The 20,277-nt window shown below is 46.1% G+C and overlaps 1 protein-coding gene and 2 long non-coding RNA genes across 3 annotated transcripts; all 3 read right to left on the bottom strand.

Annotated features, from left to right (window-relative positions):
* Positions 1 to 617: 617 nt before the first annotated feature.
* LOC113881843 lies at positions 618 to 6,438 on the bottom strand. The gene is made up of 3 exons (XR_003508183.1): positions 5,867 to 6,438; positions 1,248 to 1,383; positions 618 to 1,003 (listed from the first exon to the last, which is right to left on the bottom strand). It is a non-coding gene; the product is annotated as an uncharacterized LOC113881843 (long non-coding RNA).
* A 393-nt stretch (positions 6,439 to 6,831) lies between these two features.
* On the bottom strand, positions 6,832 to 10,449 carry LOC113882292. The gene is made up of 6 exons (XM_027525485.1): positions 10,444 to 10,449; positions 10,132 to 10,157; positions 9,808 to 10,052; positions 7,647 to 7,750; positions 7,250 to 7,428; positions 6,832 to 7,135 (listed from the first exon to the last, which is right to left on the bottom strand). Exons 1-6 carry the CDS (start codon positions 10,447 to 10,449, stop codon positions 7,021 to 7,023), a joined length of 675 nt encoding a protein of 224 aa, XP_027381286.1. The 3' UTR covers positions 6,832 to 7,020.
* Positions 10,450 to 10,499: 50 nt separating this feature from the next.
* On the bottom strand, positions 10,500 to 17,441 carry LOC113881783. Its single transcript, XR_003508162.1, has 2 exons — positions 17,369 to 17,441; positions 10,500 to 10,563 (listed from the first exon to the last, which is right to left on the bottom strand). It is a non-coding gene; the product is annotated as an uncharacterized LOC113881783 (long non-coding RNA).
* Between the last annotated feature and the right edge of the window lie 2,836 nt (positions 17,442 to 20,277).

Genomic DNA, 20,277 nt, shown 5'->3' with positions numbered 1-20,277 from the left:
AGAGCTGGACACGACTGAAGCGACTGAACAATACTGGAAAGGAATAAGGAGGATATCTTAGATAGTGCCTGCTTTGCAAAGGCCAAAATAGTAGGAAAGAAATTTCTTCCAGGAACCTCTCTCTCAGGCTATCAGTTCTAACTTCATAGGAGATGTTTTTGATCTTCTAATGACGTTGGGGGCAAGGAGTTGGGGAGGCCCTGATAAGTAGTGGGCAGGGCCAAGAATGCTAAACCACCTTCAATGCTTTCCCCACCCTCAACAAACAAAGAAAGCTTTACTTTGTAGTGGCTCTAGCTCGTGCCCTTCAAGGTCTGCATTCTAGCTGATGGGAAGGAGATGAGAGAGAAAAGTTCTTAAAAAGTGTTCTCTAAAAGTGTGGTTCAAGATCCCTGAAGGAATACTCGAGATCCTTTCATGGGATCCCTGACACCACTCTTCTTTGTAGTACTTATGTTGTTATTTGCCCTTTCTTATCTCATTCTCTTATGGGCATAAAGTGAAGTTTTCCAAAAGCCAATCACAAGTGATACTGCAACAGATTAAGTGCAGAAGCAACCCCTTGGTTGGGATGCAGGCACGCCTGAGGTATAAGCAGACTCTTCAGACACCAGGAGTGATGGTTTAGGTACATTTTATTGGTTTCCTTCAGAATCCTTTTACAAAAGAGCAAAGTTAAAAACCAAGTCCCTGCCAAGACATTGAGAACCCTACCCCCTCGCTTCGTTCCCCAGCTGTGTCACTCCTGCAGTTCATGAGGGTAGAAGGCTTGCTACTTTCGTCCCTTACCAAGCCCCAAAAGGGGAAATACCTACTACCTGGCAACCCCTGCCCCTCGGCCCCATCCCCCACACATTGATCCTGGTTATAGCAGGCACTTGTAAGAACTATTGGGGTCCAGGAGGAGTTCTGAACCCCAGAAAGCCACGCCCAGGGCACGGTCCATGAAGAACACTCCCTCGTCTGGCTCGGTGCCCCCTAGGAACACTGGTGTGCCCACCACCTGGGAGTAGAAAAAGAAATAAGTGAAAACCCATCAGCTTCAGCTCTAGTCGTGCCTGGTACCAGAGTCAAGGCTGACACATAGGTTGGGCAGGTTGTACATAGCACAAAAGTACCACATCCACACAGACACCATCAATGTCATAGATATCATATGTAGGTTTAACATCTATCAGACATTTATTATAAAGCTTAACTAGCAGCCTTCCCAACCTCCATACCCCTGCTATTACCACCTCACTCACAGAGGCCAGCTGCATACTCTCAGGCCAGAGAGGATCAAAACTCGGGGCCTCATCTGGAAGCTGGTGCAGGTAAATGCAGTCTGATTTGAAAGGGCAGCGGCCATTCCCCCGCATGAAGAACCGGCATTGAATCTGGCTATGAGAGGGCAGAAAGAGAGAAGACCATCACCTTCAAGCCCAGTTGACCCAGGAACAAGGGCCAACTTTTAAGCTGGGTAAGTTGTACACAGCACAAAGATGCCACATCCATGCTGGCACCTCTGGCATCATCCTAAAGGAAATCAATCCTGAATATTCATTGGAAGGACTCATGCTGAAGCTGAAGCTCCAATACTCTGGCCACCTGATGCGAAGAGCCGACTCCTTGGAAAAGACCCTGATGCTGAGAAAGATTGAGGGCAGGAGAAGCAGGCAACAGAGGATGAGATGGTTGGATGGCATCCTCAACTCAATGGACATGAGCTTGAACAAAGCACAGGAGATTGTGAAGGACAGGGAAGGCTGGCGTGCTGCAGTCCATGGGGTCGCAAAGAATCAGACACGACTTAGTGACTGGAGTGAGCGACTGAACAACTAGCCTCATAGTGAAGTGTAGATGTTAATGACAGTTATTTCCCAGCAGATGGCAGTAAAGTGTCTTAAGTGGTCAGTTCAGTTCAGTGGCTCAGTCGTGTCTGACTCTTGCGACACCATGAATCGCAGCACGCCAGGCCTCCTTGTCCATCACCAACTCCTGGACTTCACTCAGACTCACGTCCATCGAGTCGATGAGGCCATCCAGCTACCTCATCCTGTCATCCCCTTCTTCTCCTGCCCCCAGTCCCTCCCAGCATCAGGGTTTTTTCCAATGAGTCAACTCTTTGCATCAGGTGGCCAAAGTATTGGAGTTTCAGCTTCAGCATCAGTCCTTCCAATGAACACCCAGGACTGATTTCCTTTAGGATGGACTGGTTGGATGTCCCTGCAGTCCAAGGGACTCTCAAGAGTCTTCTCCAACACCACAGTTCAAAAGCATCAATTCTTCAGCGCTCAGCTTTCTTCACAGTCCAACTCTCACATCCATACATGACTACTGGAAAAAACATAGCCTTGACTAGATGGACCTTTGTTGGCAAAGTAATGTCTCTGCTTTTTAATATGCCATCTAGATTGGTCAAAACTTTCCTTCCAAGGAGTAAGCGTCTTTTAATTTCATGGCTGCAGTCGCCATCTGCAGTGATTTTGGAGCCCAAAAAAGTAAAGTCTGACACTGTTTCCACTGTTTCCCCATCTATTTCCCATGAAGTGATGGGACCAGATCCCATGATCTTAGTTTTCTGAATGTTGACTTTTAAGCCAACTTTTTCACTCTCCTCTTTCACTTTCATCAAGAGACTTTTTAGTTCCTCTTCACTTTTTGCCATAAGAGTGGTGTCATCTGCATATCTGAGGTTATTGATATTTCTCCCAGCAATCTTGATTCCAGCCTGTGCTTCCTCCAGCCCAGTATTTCTCATGATGTACTCTACATATAAGTTAAATAAGCAGGGTGACAATATACAGCCTTGATGTACTCCTTTTCCTATTTGGAACCAGTCTGTTGTTCCATGTCCAGTTCTAACTGTTGTTTCCTGACCTGCATACACATTTCTCAAGAGGCAGATCAGGTGGTCTGGTATTCCCATCTCTTTCAGAATTTTCCACAGTTTCTTGTGATCCACACAATCAAAGGCTTTGGCATAGTCAATGAAGCAGAAATAGATGTTTTTCTGGAACTCTCTTGCTTTTTCGATGATCCAGCAGATGTTGGCAATTTGATCTCTGGTTCCTCTACCTTTTCTAAAACCAGCTTGAACATCTGGAAGTTCACAGTTCACGTATTGCTGAAGTCTGGCTTGGAGAATGTTGAGCATTACTTTACTAGCATGTGAGATGTCCTTTTCATTATAGGGGACTGGAATGCAAAAGTAGGAAGTCAAGAAACACCTGGAGTAACAGGCAAATTTGGCCTTGGAATATGGAATGAAGCAGGGCAAAGGCTAATAGAGTTTTGCCAAGAGAATGCACTGGTCATAGCAAACACCCTCTTCCAACAACACAAGAGAAGACTCTACACATGGACATCACCAGATGGTCAACACCGAAATCAGATTGATTGTATTCTTTGCAGCCAAAGATGGAGAAGCTCTAGATAGTCAGCAAAAACAAGACGGGGAGCTGAATGTGGCTCAGGTCATGAACTCCTTATTGCAAATTCAGACTTAAATTGAAGAAAGTAGGGAAAACCACTAGACCATTCAGGTATGACCTAAATCAAATCCCTTATGATTATACAGTGGAAGTGAGAAATAGATTTAAGGGACTAGATCTGATAGACAGAGTGCCTGATGAACTGTGGACAGAGGTTTGTGACATTGTACAGGAGACAGGGATCAAGACCATTCCCATGGAAAAGAAATGAAAAAAAGCAAAATGGCTGTCTGAGAAAGCCTTACAAATAGCTGTGAAAAGAAGAGAAGTGAAAAGCAAAGGAAAAAAGGAAAGATATTCCCATTTGAAAAGAGAGTTCCAAATAATAGCAAGGAGAGATAAGAAAGCTTTCCTCAGTGATCAATGCAAAGAAATAGAGGAAAACAACATAATGGGAAAGACTAGAGATCTCTTCAAGAAAAATTAGAGATACCAAGGGAATATTTCATGCAAAGATGGGCTCGATAAAGGACAGAAATGGTATGGACCTAACAGAAGCACAAGATATTAAGAAGAGGTGGCAAGGATACACAGAAGAACGGTACTAAAAAGATCTTCACAACCCAGATAATCACGATGGTGTGATCACTCACCTAGAGCCAGACATCCTGGAATGTGAAGTGAAGTGGGCCTTAGAAAGCATCACTACAAACAAAGCTAGTGGAGGTGATGGAATTCCAGTGGAGCTATTTCAAATCCTGAAAGGTGATGCTGTGAAAGTGCTGCACTCAATGTGCCAGCAAATTTGGAAAACTCAGCAGTGGCCACAGGACTAGAAAAGGTCAGTTTTCATTCCAATCCCAAAGAAAGGCAATGCCAAAGAATGCTCAAACTACTGCACAGTTGCACTCATCTCACACGCTAGTAAAGTAATGCTCAAAATTCTCCAAGTCTTAAGTGGTACCTTTCTCTTAATTCCCAGAGTCTATTTGGGACAGGAGTGACTCTGGGAATCTCCTTTCCTTCTTTGAACTAAGTTTCAATAAAACCATCTAAGGAAGGAGAACAGATAATCCTACAGTGTGTCTCTGTAACTAGTTTAGAACAATGCTGTCTTCTGAGGGGTGGTCTTAAGTAAAGTAAAGTGAAGTCACTCAGTCCTACTCTTAGCGACCCCATGGACTGTAGCCTGCCAGGCTCCTCTGTCCATGGGGTTTTCCAGGCAAGAATACTGGAGTGGGTTGCCATTTCCTTATGATTTGGTAATTGCTAGCTAATGAAATTTGATTAAGAAGTTTCCCACTTCTGAGATTTCAAATTTCACTCTGTGAAAGGTCAGATACAGGAAATGTTTGCAGGCAACTTACAGTCTGCTTAAGTAGGAACAGCGTTTTCTTGCACAGAAAGATGGATGAGAGGGAGAAAAAGATAAAGTGCTTTATTTGTACCCTTTTTCCTGCATCACCAACTCTCTGCTTGACACCAGCACAGTTGAGTCTTTCCCACTTCCTACAGTCCCAGCAAGAATGCAGGGTCCCTTTGACCACCAAGCTTGGAGCTGGGGAGTCCCTCTAAATCACTGCCTCCCCATCCTGAACCCTCCTCCCTCCCCAGGATGGGGAACACATGTATACCTGTGGTGGAAAAAAAAATTTAAAAAGCAAAAAAACACAAACAAACAAAAAATAAAAGCATACAGCAAGTCTCAAAAAAAAAAAAAAAAAGACCACAATTTCTTATGACTTAGTTCATTTTGTCCTAAATTTTCAGGTTTGATTAAGTTAATAATAATACCTTATATATTTCTTTATTTCCATCAAATCCCTTTCAGACACTTCACCCTATTCTATCAATATGTTCTTAAATTTTCTAATGATGGATTTTGAGCATGTAAGACATTCACAGAATAAACTATTAAAGGAAAAAAAAACCCAGAAAATTTAGTACAAGTTCAAGAATTAGAGGTTTCCCTACATGTTATCTTTTAACCGCCTCTTCATCCTCAGCAGAATTCTTAGTTAAAAAAAAATAAAACAGCCAGAAACATTCAAAGGTTTGAGGATTGTTGCCTGAACTACAGGAAAAAAAGAGTGATGATTTTAAATCACAAATAGTTTAAAAAAAAAAAAAAAATCACTGCCTCGCTTCCTCTTCTTACCATTTGACCAAAGCTAGCATTAGGGACCCGTCCATCCAGACAGTGGTCAAAAGCCCCCCACGCAGCCATGGGACTTCCCTGGTGGTCCAGTGGGTAAGACTTTGAGCTTCCAATGGAGGGGGGTGGGTTCAACCCCTGGTCAGGGAAATAAGATCCCAAAAGCCTTGCTGCATGACCAAAAGATAAAAAGCCCCCCACCCAATCTGACCAAATTCTCCATGAGCGTCTCTCACTGGGTCTCACGTGACACCAGTCCTGTGGCTGCCGGTGCTGGAAGCGCTCATCATCTTACCGTTTCCCTTCTTCTCTCACATCAGTGTCCTCCCCCACATTGCTTCCAGTCCGCGCTAGGAGCCAGAAAGCCTGGCTTCAAGCCCCGCTTCCTCACTTCAGCCCGACAGGCCTTTCCTCAGTTTCGTCTGCAACATGCGGAGAGCTAGAGCCCCGCCTCACAGTGTCTGTGACCTGCAATGTCTCGCACGCGATGGACCCTCCATGATGCTGTCTCCTATCGCACCCGGGCCTGGGTGCTCCCTTCCGGCCCTCCCAGCTGGTATCCAGCCGCCAGGATTTCCCCACTTCGACCTCCCTCTGCCTGAGTGCTCCCATTTTCTCTTCGTCCTTATTCCTCCTCCATCCCCAGCTCAAACACCTCCCCCTTGAGACTCTGCCCAGGTTTGTTCTCAGTAACTTTGCTGAGGCAGTTATTAGAGTTCACAGACAAAACTCAGGTAGAGACTAGGTCTTTTTATCCCACTCTCTATCCAGATATACTTTGCATACATCAAGTGTAATAAACCCTTTGGGAAGGTAAAATTAAGAACCTGGAATTGTAACTAATTCTAGCTTTTAGATAAAAGCCTACCCTCCCCAAGAGATGAAAACCTACTCAACTTTACCCCGTCTCCAAGGGCTGCATTTCAGTGTCTTCAGAAACCCCATGTTTTCAAAAATTATGTAAGAAACAATAGGCATTCATATCAATTTACTTTCCTGATTTAAATGTCTTTTTGTTTGGCCATATGCACGGCTTGGGGGATCTTAGTTCCCCTACTGGGGAAAGAATCCCAGGCCCAAGCAGTGAAAACTGAGTCCTAACCACTGGGCTGCCAGCGAAATCCCATTCTTTACTGCTTAAAAAAAAAAGAAGAAAAGAAAACTAGAAATAAAAGCCAAGCCTGGTTTCTCATCGTGCTGAGAGATCCTGCATGGATCCTAAGCCAGGCTAGAGAAGGAACTTGGCCTTGACTGTCTCGGTCAGTCTTATCACCCATGGGGCTTTCTGAAATAATGGAAAGAGCTCACACGCTTGCCTGCCATCTCCGACACTCTGTGTTCCCAGGACTGGGAGTGGGGACTCCATGCTGGGAACCCCCAGGGACTGGGAATGGATCAAGGGTTGCTTTCCTTCCTTCCTAACCTGTGTCACATTCCCCCTTGCCAGTTTCACCTGGTCCGAGCCTTGAAGTTCCTGATGAGTTGCTCCTTCTCAGGCCCCTGGCTCACCCAGAATCTGCAGGGGATGATGTAGCTGGAATGGACCCGGCACTGGGGACAGGCCCTGCGAGGTGAGGGGGTTGGGTGGGAGAGTGGAAGGTGAAAGAGGAGTAGTAACAAGCCCACCTCTCCTGGGGGCCTTTGCCTTGCTCCTGGCTGGCTTCTCCAAGACCCTTACTTGATGACACCGGGCGGGAAGTCCCCTCGGCTCTTCCGCCAGGCACACAGGCAGCCCAGGCAGTGGGCGTGGCTGCAGTTGGGCAGGATGCCGAAGAGCCGCTCGGCCTCCTCCGGCTTGTCCCACACCTTGTCCATGCAGATGCCACACACGATGTCCTGACTGCTGTCCTGCACCCTCTGCAGCCACAGGCAGGGTCAGAGCACATCTCCCAACCCCGCTTTGCCAACACATAGACACATGCACACAGACACATACACACAGACAGACACACACACACACACACACACACACATTGCTACCCCAAATACAGCCCCGGGACCACAGGGCCCTCCTCCAGCAGGTCTCGGCATCCCAGAGGCCCAGCATGGCGCCCTCCCCCATCCCCCTCCACTACCTGCTGCACCTCAAGGTCAAAGCTCTGAAATGGGGCCAGAAACTCCCGGACAGGATCTGACTGAGGTGGAGGCTTCAGGAAGTAGTGGTGATCACCATCAGCAGCTGTTGGGGAAAAACTGGATCCATTCATTCATTTCCTCATTCATGTGGCATCTACTGAGGGTCTGCTGCACGCAAGGCCCTGTGGGTGCATGAAGTCCTTTGGCCCAGTAGTTCTGAGTCCGTCTCTAATAAAACTGTTTGGACCCATGCCATTCATTGGGCTTTCCTGGTGGCTCAGAGGGTAAAGAATCTGCCTGCAACACAAGAGACCCTGGTTGCATCCCTGGGTGGGGAAGATCCTCTAAAGGAGGAAATGACAACCCACTCCAGTATTTGGGTGGACAGAGAATTCAGTGGACAGAGAAGCCTGGCCAGCTATAGTCCATGGGGTCTCAAGGAGTGCAACACGATAGAGTACGACAGCCACCTACCATGTGTGGCTATCAGATACTTGGAATTGAGCCAGTCTGAACTCAGATGTGTTGCAAGGGTGAAATACACATGAGATGTTGCAGCTTAATACCCCAAAGAGTCTAAAATGTTTTATTAATAATTTTATATTGGTTACAGATAGCAACGACATTGGATATGTAATTTTTGATATATTGGGTTAAAATATTAACATTAATTTCACCCATTGCTTTTTAGTTTTTTTAAAATGAGGCTACTAGAAAAATTTTAATTACATATGTGAATTGTAAAATGGTGCAATCACTTTGGAAAACAGTTTGGTGGTTCCTCAAAATATTAAACATAGGGTTAATATATGATCCAGTATACACCCAAGAGAAATGAAAAGATACATCTGCATAAAAACTTGTACATAAGTGTTCATAGCAACATTATTTATAATAGCCAAAAAGCAAAAACCACCCAAGTATCCATCAATTGGTGAATGAATAAAACAAAATGTGGTGTATATGCATACAATGGGATATTATTTGGCCATAAAAGGGAATGAAGTGTCAACCCAATCCAGTATCCTTGCCCGGGAAATCCCATGGACAGAGGAGCCTGCCAGGCTGCAGTCCATAGGGTTGCAAAAGAGTCAGACACAACTAAATAATAATAGTTCTTATTACACAGGGTATAGTAAGGATTAAATGTACTGTTGCGTGAAAAAAAGGGGGGGAATGAAATACTTATATATGCTACAACCTGGATGAACCTAGAAAATATTACATACTAAATAAAAGAAACCAGACACAAAACTGGCATAAAATGTGCGTGGTTCTATTTATATGAAATGTCCAGAATAGGTGAATCCTTAGAGACCGAAAATAGAGTAGTGGTTGCCAGTGGCTGGGAAGGGTTGTGGATGGAGAGTGACGGCTAATGGATTTCTTTTGAGATAATGAAAATCTTCTAAAATTAAATAGTGCCACTAATAAGAACCTACTGTATGTCATATAGAACTCTACTGAATCCTCTGAAATGACCTCTATGGGAGAAGAATCTAAAAAATCATGGAGATATGTACATATGTAACTGATCCACTTTGTTATACAAAAGAAACTAACACAGTACTGCAAATCAATAGACTCCAATAAAAGTTAATTTGAAAAACAGTGCTATTTACACAGCTCTGAACATACTGTACTGCATTAAATCGTACACTTTAAATTGGTGAAATTTTTGGTTTGTGAATTATATCTCAATAAAGCTGATTCAAAAAAATTGTATATTTCTGTTGAACAGCACTGAATTAGAGCAATAATTTTAAAAGTAGCCCCTAACATTTAGTGTTTACTCTGTGCCGTTACTGGGCTCAGCACACCACATACACGGATTTGTCACAGCCTGTGAGGAAGGGAATACCATCAGTGCCTTTCTGCAGATGAGGCAGTCGAGGCCCAGGGAGGTTAAGTGGCTTGTGCAAGGTCACACAGTTCCAAAGCGGTGGAGCCAGCATCTGAAATTAGGTGGTTTCACTCCACAGGCACCATGGTATTCTGTTTAGAACACAGAGAGCAACCAAGCTGAAGGACATTTTCCCTCTGGCTGGGACTCTTGAGGATGGAGACTGGTGGAAGGAAATGGCAGCCTTGCTTGGACACAGAGCAGGGACCCTGGCCTCAGATCCTACTGTGCCCACCTGCAGTGCCCCGATGACTCACATGGTAGTGACAGGGACTCCCGGGAGCTGCCACCAGCGTCCTCAACCTTGCCGAACAGCCCCTCCGGGCCAAGCTCCATGTCCGGGTTGGCCCCTACGCAGCCCCAGCTGATGGCCGCAGAGGGCAGGTAGGAGGGCTCAGAGCCCCTGCGAGTCAGCCCCAGCCGGGGCCCTGGCAGGGTGACGTGGGGCTCCGAATGGCGGCGGCCCCACTGGAGGTGACAGGGAGATGGCAGGTGCTGGTAGCTGTTAAAGGGTGGGGGAAGAGAGGCGTGAGAAGACAGGGCTAGCCCTGCCTGGGCTCAGAGCCAGCTCCGCCCAGAACCTGGAGCTTAGAGGGTACAGCAGGCTCTAGGAAGATGCATGGACCATAAGGGACTGTTCCTCCCGAGTCCCCCAGCCCACTCCCCACTGGAGGAGAAGAGGTGCAGGCAACTTCCCTGGTGGTCCAGTGGCTAAGACTTCATGCTCCCAAGGCAGGGGGCCCCAGGTTCGATCCCTGGTTGGGGAACTAGATCCTACGTGCTGTAAGTAAAGAGCCTGCATGACCCAAGGAAGATCAGATATCCTGCGTGCCACAATTAAGACCTAGCACAGCCAACTAACTAACTAAATAAAAATAAGAAGAGGTGCTTACCTGCATCCCTCTCCATGGAAGCAGAAGCCTCTCTGGAAATATCTGCAGACCTGGGATGCCTTCTGGTCCCGAGGGAAGCAGTGGCTGGACCTCCAGCGACAGGGCCCTTGGTCAGCTTTCCTAAGAGATCATGCCCAGCCCCATTTTAGCCCCGGCCTTTGCAATCCTTCTCGAAAGAGGCTGTGTGACATGAGGGCTCAGGCTCCAGGCTTGGTCCTGCCTCTGCTGGATAATGATCTCTGGGTGGTAACTCAACTTCCCTAAAGTTTGATTTCCTCACCCTTAAAAACAAGAGTAGCAGGCACTTCCCTGGTGGTCCCGTGAGTGAGACTCCATGTTCCCAGTGCAGGGGGCCTGGGTTTGATCCCTGGCCAGGGAACTAGATCCCACATGCTGCAACTAAGACCCAGCACAACCAAAAATGAGTAAATAAATAGATATATATTTTTTAATGAGAGTAACAATGCCTCCTGTTACCTCAGGGTCATTGTGAGGGTTTTTTAAGATTTCATACAATGTACACAGCAGGTGCTTAGTAAATCATAGTGATCACTGTTACTTTCTCCAGGCCCAGAGTCTTGTGGGCTCTGGAGTCAGAATTCTGGGTTCAGCTTCTGGAACCAGGGCTAGCTCTATGGGCCTGAACCCATGTAGTCATGCAGGGACCCCATACCTGCTTCAAAGCTCTGCTGTTACCGCCTTGAAATTATTAAATTTTTGGACAAGAGGCCTTGCTTTTCTTTGTGTGCTGGGTCCCACAAGTGGCATAGCCAGTTCTGCCTGGTACCACTACTTCTTGGTTGTGTGAGCTTGTCCATGCCTCATTTTCTTCATTTATAAATTACTAGTACGTACTTCACAGGATGCAGAGAAGGCACCCCACTCCAGTACTCTTGCCTGGAAAATCCCATGGACGGAGGAGCCTGGTAGGCTGCAGTCCATGGGGTCACTAGGAGTCGGACACGACTGAGCAACTTCACTTTCACTTTTCACTTTCATGCATTGGAGAAGGAAATGGCAACCCACTCCAGTGTTCTTGCCTGGAGAATCCCAGGGATGGGGAAGACTGGTGGGCTGCCGTCTATGGCGTCGCACAGAGTCGGGCACAATAGAAGTGACTTAGCAGCAGCAACTTCAGAGGATGATGCAAAATGCAAGTGAGATATTGTATGTAAAATATAGCTATCCATCCCTTGGTATCCGTGGAAGGTGGGTTCCAGAACCCACACTCATCAAAATCCACGGATGCTCAAGTTCTTTATATGAAATGGAATAGTATTTGCATATATACTTTTAAGTCATCCCTAGATCACTTATAAACCTATTACAATGTAAATACTATATACATATTGGCTGCAAATTCAAGTTTTGTTTTTTTGAACTTCCTGGTTTTTTTTTTCCCAAATATTTTCAGTCTGTGGTTGTTTTAATCCATGGGGTCAGAACTCACATGGCCAACTATACCTAGCACACAGCAAGCCCTCAATAAATGTTAACTGTTCTTATCACTCTTCTGTCATAAACATCATCGTCACCGTTACTACAGGGACACTTGAGGGTCAGGGTGTGAGGTGGGAAGGGCAGGAGAAGGCTGAGTTGGGCCAGCATCTATTGAGAATCTACTGCGTGTTCAGGCCTGCGCCAGGGCTCCGGGGGCCTCTGCTCTTGTGTGCTGCTTTGCGGGGAGTGGGAACAAGCCCACATGTGAAATGGGCAGGGCAGCAAGGGTTGGGACAGAGGCCGGACTCTCGTCCTGCGAGAAAACAGACTGCCAGCCAATGCCAGGGCTCTGCCACGGAGTGGCCCCCACCATTCCCCGGAGAATGTCCAAGAGGGGCCCTGGCAGAGGAACAGGTGGAGGGAGGAAAGGATGGGTGACCCAGTCTTGTTGGTGAAGGTACCACGTTGTCCGGCACGTGGTGGTCCTTTGTTTATGACACTATGTGGAGCCCCTGGACGTGGGACTTGCCTGTGGAGCTCCCTGAATCGACGCAGCCGAGGATCAACAAACCACTGCCATGAACAGGGGGAGGCAAGTGAGGCACTCACCTTGGACACAAAATTCAACAGATGCCCCAAACGCTCAGTCATAAAAGGAAATGATATTTTAGTATGATTTTTTAAAAGATATAAATTAATGCAGAAAAAAAATCCACAATGGGGCTTCCCTGGTGGCTCAGTGGTAAAGAATCCGCCTGCAATGCAGGAGGCATGGGTCCGATCTCTGGTCAAGGAAGATTCTACATGCCGTGGGACGGCTAAGCCCGTGTGCCACAACTATTGAGCCTGTGCTCTAGAGCCCAGGAAAGCCACAAACACTGAAGCCTGTACATCCTAGAAACCGTGCTCTGCAACAAGAGAAGTCGCTGCAGTGAGAAGCCCACCCACCACAACCAGAGAAAAGCCAGCGCAGCAACAAAGACCCAGAACCGCCAAAGATAAAATAAAAAATCCAGAATGAACAAAACAGCAAAGCTTGAAATAAAGACAGGATTCAACCCCGCATAATTTACCATCCCTGTCTCCCCTAGTCCTGGCCTTGCAACAAGGGCAGAGATAACCAAGACAAGTGCAGACGGTAGAAAGGATTCAGGCAGAAATAAAAGGCTGGCAGGGTGGGGACCCACTTTAGACAGGATGGTCAGGGAGGGTCTTTGAGAAGGTGCTAGGAGTAATAAACATTACTACAATGATTATTGTCATACAATATAATAGCTGCAGTTATTATTGTTGTTATTTTTGCAAAAGCTGTTGTGAGGGTAGGGAGGGTCATGTAAGATCATTTAAACAGTAACTTTTGATTTTAATTCAGACCACTACATCATTTTTGGTATGTAATTCAGAAGAAATTCAAAGAATCGGGTGTCCCTACAGTAACAAATCAACTTTTCATTTCCATTTGCTTATTTATGTGAACAAGACTTCTCAGTGTTTCCATTCATCAATATTAGAAATAGACATTGATGTTAATAGCACAACATTGTAGATCAACTGCTGCTGCTGCTGCTAAGTCGCTTCAGTTGTGTCTGACTCTGTGCAACCCCATAGACGGCCGCCCACCAGGCTCCCCTGTCCCTGGGATTCTCCAGGCAAGAACACTGGAGTGGGTTGCCATTTCCATCTCCAATGCAGGAAAGTGAAAAGTGAAAGTAAAGTCGCTCAGTCGTGTCCGACCCTCAGCGACCCCATGGACTTCAGCCTTCCAGGCTCCTCTGTCCATGGGATTTTCCAGGCTAGAGTACTGGAGTAGGGTGCCATTGCCTTCTCCAACTATGCCCTAATAAAAATTTTAAAAAATTGAATGACAAAAAACAAGTGATGTTGAATCCTGTCTTATTCTAGCAGTAAGTAATGTTTATCCATGGATGCATGAGCTTTTTTGACAGGGGGAAGCAACAACTTCAACTAAATTTTCTAAAGAAAATTTTCTTATTTAGTAATTGACTGTTAAAGTCTGTAGGGAATTCCCTGGCAGTCCAGTGTTTAGGACTTGGTGCTTTCATGGCTGGGGTTCAATCTGGGGTTCAATCCCCGGTGAGAGAACTAAGATCCTGCAAGCCATGAGGCACAACCAAAAAAAAAGGGCGGGGGGTGTATTGCATACTTCCAGTAACTAAATCTAGAAAAAAAAATTATATTTCTGTTTCACAAATATCTTTGTTGCAGGAGCAAATAACATTGTGATCAGTAAAAGACTTCTGAGAAAAAAAAAATTTTATTAGGGACTTCCCTGGTCATCCAGTGGTTAGGAATCCACTTTGCAGTGCAGGGGACGAGGGTTCGATCCCTGCTTGGGGAACTAAGATTCTACACACCTCAGTTCTCTGCAACTAGAGAAGCCTGCGTGTCACAGTGAAGAGCCTGTGCACCACAACCAAACCCCAACAAGGCCGAATAAATAAAAATAGTATATAAAATTCTGTGGGGGAGTACAATAGGCATTCAAGGAGAAAAAGGAATTATGTAAAACTGTACAGAGCCTGCTTATGTATTGTTTAAATGGATGACATTATATGTTAACTCTCTGGGATTTAGATGCCACTGGATATAGGAAAAGAATAATATACTTATTCAGATCCACACTGCTCACCTGCCATTTCGCGTCAGCTGCTCATTAGTAGGACCTAAAGCAAGCAGCCTGAAATAGCTCAGATTGAAATTCTACGCAGAGCCCCAGCCAGTCCCAGCCCAGTACCCCATGGTGCCTTTTAATTGTTATCACTACCTGGCTTGGAAAAATGGACAAGTTCCCCTAGGAAGATTAAAGGCAAGTTCTTGTGGGCTGAGAGCTTTGAACACATCCCTCAAAATCTTACCTGAGGCACCAGCCTTGGAGAAAGAAGATTCAGAAATGGTGAAAAAGCATTTGAGTTAGTGATGCAGCTTCTCTAAAAACAACTCTTAAAACTCTTTTGGAATGAAAAAAGAATAATTGTTTTCTTTTAAAATGGGACTATTTCATGGACATCTCTAGTGGTCCAGTTGTTAGGAATCTGCCCTGCATTGCAGGGGACACGGGATTGATCCCTGGTTGGGGAACTAAGACCCACATGCTGCAGAGCAACTGAGCCCGAGCGCCACAACCAAGATCCTGTGTGTTGTAACTATGACGAAGTGCAGCCAAGTAAATAAATATTTTTTTTAAATGGGACTATTAAGAATACATTAGAAATTTAAACTTTGCAACAATTTACATTATGATGAAAACCATTAGATAACTTGGAGAATGAAGGGGAAACATGCTTTTTCAAATTTCTTTTAGGTTTATAGAAGATGCCAGGCCTGCTATGTTGCTGCTCCCAATTACAAGTTGGGGAACAAATAGGAAGAGGCTGGAGTAGGGGACGGACTAGGTCAGTGGTGATCACCAAATTAGCAAGGCTGGAGGATGGATGGAGGTTGGGTGAAGTGGTGAGGTGGAAATGACAGTCCCTGGGGAAAGGGTGAGGAACCCGAGAGGAGCAGCCTCTCATCTCCTCAGGGAGGAGCCAGTGGCCCTCAAAGGAAGGTCTTGCAAGCCTCCTGTCCCAGGTCCCCAAAGCTGTGCTTTCCCTAAAGACCGCAGTGACGCTGACCTCCAGGGCTGCCTGGAGAAGCCACAACACTAGGTCCTTCACAAGCGAAGAGGTCCAGTGACCGAATTCTCCCAGCAGGTCCAGAGGGGCTCTTAGACCATCAGATGAGCTACAACAAAAGAGGCTAGGGGTTTTGTGATCAAATCAATTTGAGAAACTCCTCCTTCTGTATGTCCTTAGAGTCATGTTGTATATTGCTTATTGTCTATGAACATCTTAAAGGCTCTGATAAGTCCTGCAAAGGACTCTGTTTGATTTTACCTAGCATTGCTTAAACTTGTTTCTGTTGGTTTGTTTAGGTCTTCTACCCACAGAGCCTTGATATATCAATAAAATACATTTGGTTTGGAGGAAGTGGCAGATTAGTTCATTTAATCCTCAAAACAAACCTTAAAAGCCAGGAATCCTCTTTTGTTTACAAAATCTGAAGCTGAGAGAGGTCAAATAACTGGCCTGCGACTCAGAACAAGAGTTAAGGCTATAACACAGGTGTGGCCACTTAGCACAGTGTTTAGTTAACCAAGATTGAATTGCCAGGGGTGAGGGCTGCTGGATTTGGGGAAGTTTCTGAAGCCAACTTCTGGGGGCAGAGTAGCCGGAGGTCACAGGTAATCCAGGCCTGGGGAGGCAGCAGGAACCTTTGGGTGGCCGGGAGGCCAGAGCAGTGGACCCCTGAGCAGTGGCCCAGGGAATTGGGACTGGCCTGCTGAGCAGGAGCAGAGGGTGCGGAGGAGAGCAGGGACCAGGAGATCAGGGCTGGTGTGGTAAGGTGGGAGGCGCAGCCGGCCACATCCTGACCAGGATTCTTAAAACTGGAGAGCCCTTGGGACTTCCCTGGTGGTCCAGTGGTTAAGAATCCGCCTGCCAATTCAGGGGACATGGGTTCCGTCTCTGCTCTGGGAGGATTCCACAAACCACAGGGCAATGAAGCCCACGCATCACAGCTTCTGAACCCTTGCCCTGGAGCCTGTGCTCCGGATCAAGAGAAGCCACCGCAACGAGAAGCCCGTGCCCCCAACAAAGACCCAGTGCAGCCAAAAAACAAGCAAACAAAAACTTCAGAACTCAGACTTAGTCTAGCATGCCACCTTCCTTCCTGAGTTTTAGGCAGGGCTAGAAACAACTGAAAATCTCCTTTAGTAAAAGTCTGTCTTCCTTTTTTTTGCCTTCCCCTTGCTATCAGATCACCTTTCTTCCCAACCTGGGGAAAGCACTTCACACCGAGACCCTAAGATCTACAGTGATCCCTCTTTAGGGAGAATGATCCCTCCTTTACCCAAACTTCAGTTCTCTTCGGGGAACTGAGCTCTTCCAGCTGTTGGGAAAATGAATGTGTTTTAAGGTCTGAATGTTTGATGGGAGGACTAGTGAGCTAGCATACCCAAAGGAATGACTCTCTAATAGTGTAATGTTCAACCTGAAGTATTTCCATTCAAATGCTTGGGAACAGCTGGCACTAGGCTGCATGCAGGGCCTACAAAGGTGACCGGGAGAACAGGTCCCACCACAGACAGCTGCATGGTGCTGCTGGGCAGAAAAACCTTTGCTGTATAGAGAGAAAAAAGACAAGTGGGGAATCTCTGCCCTGAATGGTCAGACCCGGAGCTGGCTCTGATTGAGCTGTACAGCCTTGGTATGTCTTATCCCCTCTCTGGTCTGTCTCCTTCTCTGGACTATGAGGAGGTGAGAGGTCATCTCTAGACCCTTCCTGCATTGGGGTGGGGGCTAGGAAGCCCCTTCTCTCATCTGATGCACCCCACTTCTTTAAGACTGAGCTTTCAGTGGCCAGAGGGAACCCGAAAGAAATTTCCCCCACTTCCCCTGTGTTCTCCCAAAACCCAGACCCCTACCTGCGTGACCGCTGGGAGTAGGGGCTGCTCCCCCCACCTCGGCCACCACCACTGGGCCCGGCAGAGTCCATCCCAGCTGTGGCCCCTCATGAGAATCAGGCAGGGCTGGTGCTCCTTTATCCCTCCCTCTCTGGGCAGGACCAATGGGAGGAGGGGCTGGGAAACGCGGCCCACCCCTCCTCATGGCCCCAGGTCTGCCTGAGGTGGGATGGAGTGTAGAGCAAGATGGCTGGAAGGCTAGGGGGCTGGGGGCTCTAGCTGCCCTGTTTAGGCTGCAGGACACAGGTAGAGCAGGGCAGGAGGGCCTTGGGGGATCCCTTGAGGATTTCTGGAGGAAACTGGGGGATGGGTTAAGGACTTTGAGGGTTTCAGCAAGGGCCACAATGAGCGGTGGCCAGGAGGGGCTTGCCTGAAGCTCTAATGAGGAAGCTCCAGATTGGATGATAGCAAATCAGCCCATCAGACCTCTTCTAGGTAGGTTAACTGGCTGGTGGATTCCTGGCTTGCATTCTGGAGAGGTAGGGGACCATGAGCTCTAAGAACCCCCCAGTTCCCTGTCTTAGTCCTCCAAAGCCCACGTTCTCTTCATGGGACTGCAATGCCCGACGTGGGAGACAAGTTGGCAAAGTTAAAAGGACCAAACAAGAAGCGTTCACTTAAAAGTTAAAGGAGAGATTTTTGGTTTTAGATTTTTATTTATTTGTCTGGTTAGGGTCTTAGTTGTGGCATGCAGGATCTTGTCTTGTGTGTGGCACGTGGACTTCTCTTGTGGGCTCACTAGTTGCCGTGTGCAGGCTTAATTGCTCCGTGGCACGTGGGATCTTCATTCCCTGTCCAGGGATCAAACCCACGACCTCTGCACTGGAAGGCAGATTTAGAAGTCCCAAAGGAGAGGTTTTTAAATTGAATTTAAACAACTTCCTCTGTTGTCTAACTAGTTTGGGAGATCAATAGGACATCATTGTTATTTCTTTAACTTTTGCTGGATCAAAATTACTTAAAATAATTCTTACAGGTGCTGCCAATCTGCCCTCTATACAGGCTGTGCCAGATTTTACTTCCACCAACAGTGTGAGATTCTGCACATAATATAATCAAACTTGTTGGTATTTGTTAATTTGTTATGTAAAACAACAGTATCTCATTGTGTTTTTAAAAATTTTTTATTTTTGGCTGTACTGGGTGGACTTTTCTCTAGTTTGGGAGAGCGGGGACTACTCTCGAGTTGCGGTGCATGGGCTTCTCGTTGTGGTGGCTTCTCTTTTTGCAGAGCACAGGCCGTAGGGTGAGCAGCAGCTGAGGGACGTGGCTCAGCAGCTGTGGCTCTCAGGCTCTAGAACACAGGCTTGGTGTGACACAGGGTTTAGTCGGTCCACGGCACACGGGATGGGATCCTCCTGGATCAGGGATCGAACTCGTGTCTCCTGCATTGGCAGGTGGATTCTTTATCACTGAGCCACCAGGGAAGCCCTCATTGCAGTTTGAACTTTTATTTCTTTTACTATGAGATTAAGCACCTCTCCCTATGTTTTAGAGGCATTGTTCTTCCTGCTCAAATCCTTTGCCCATTTTTCGATTGGGTTGCTGCACTTTTACTTACCAATTTGTAGGTAGCTTTTGTCTTACTATGTCACATATTTTATTTATTTATTTATTCAATCAGCAAATGTTTATTGATTGACAATTCTGTTCCAAGGGGTACTTTTTTCCCCACTTTTTAAAATTTATTTAACTGGAGGCTAATTACAATATTGTAGTGGTTTTTGCCATACACTGACATGAATCAGCCACAGGTGTACATGTGTTCCCCATCCTGAACCCCTTTCCTCCCTCCCTCCCCATCCCATCCCTCAGGGTCATCCCAGTGCACCAGCCCTGAGCACCCTGTCTCATGCATTGAACCTGGACTGGCGATCTATTTCACATGTGATAATATACATGATTCAATGCTATTCTCTCAAAGCATCCCACCCTCACCTTCTCCCACAGAGTCCAAAAGTCTCATTCTTTACATCTGTGTCTCTTTTGCTGTCTTGCATATAGGCTCATCATTACATCTTTCTAAATTCCATATATATGTGTTAATATATTGTATTGGTGTTTTTCTTCCTGACTTACTTCACTCTGTGTAATAGGCTCCAGTTTCATCCACCTCATTAGAACTGATTCAAATGCATTCTTTTTTATAGCTGAGTAATATTCCATTGTGTATATGTACCACAGCTTTCTTATCCATTTTTCTGCCAGTGGACATCTAGGTTGCTTCCATGTCCTGGCTATTATAAACAGTGCTGCGATGAACATTGGGGTACATGCGTCTCTTTCAATTCTGGTTTCCTTGGTGTTTATGCCCAGCAGTGGGATTTCTGGGTCGTATGGGAGTTCTATTTCTAGTTTTTTAAGGAATCTCCACACTGCTCTCCATAGTGGCTGTACTAGTTTGCATTCCTACCAACAGTGTAAGTGGGTTCCTTTTTCTCCGCACCCTCTCAAGCATTTATTGTTTGACTTTTTGATAGTAGCCATTTTGACTGGTGTGAGATAGTACCTCATTGTGGTTTTGATTTGCATTTTTCTGATAATGAGTGATGTTGAACATCTTTTCATGTGTTTGTTAGCCATCTGTATGTCTTCTTTGGAGAAATGAATATTTAGTTCTTTGGCCCATTTTTTGATTGGGTTGTTTATTTTTTCTGTAATTGAGCTGTGGGAGCTGCTTGTATATTTTTGAGATTAATTCTTTGTCAATTGCTATTATTTTCTCCTATTCTGAAGGCTGTCTTTTCATCTTGCTTGTAGTTTACTTCGTTGTGCAAAAGCTTTTAAGTTTAATTAGGTCCCATTTGTTTAATTTTGCTTTTATTTCCTTTACTCTGGGAGGTGGGTCATAGAGGATCCTGCTGTGATTT

This window comes from Bos indicus x Bos taurus, chromosome 23, assembly GCF_003369695.1.
Source record: "Bos indicus x Bos taurus breed Angus x Brahman F1 hybrid chromosome 23, Bos_hybrid_MaternalHap_v2.0, whole genome shotgun sequence".
Lineage (NCBI taxonomy): Eukaryota > Metazoa > Chordata > Mammalia > Artiodactyla > Bovidae > Bos > Bos indicus x Bos taurus.
Note: the sequence above shows the minus strand (reverse complement) of the source record. Positions and strands in the feature narration are given on the sequence as shown.

Coding starts and splice junctions, on each gene's coding strand:
- LOC113882292 (XM_027525485.1), bottom strand. Junction 7,751..9,807: donor GGAGTCCCTGTCACTACCAT/GTGAGTCATCGG, acceptor TTTCCCCAACAG/CTGCTGATGGTGATCACCAC. Junction 7,136..7,249: donor TTCCCGCCCGGTGTCATCAA/GTAAGGGTCTTG, acceptor CTCACCTCGCAG/GGCCTGTCCCCAGTGCCGGG.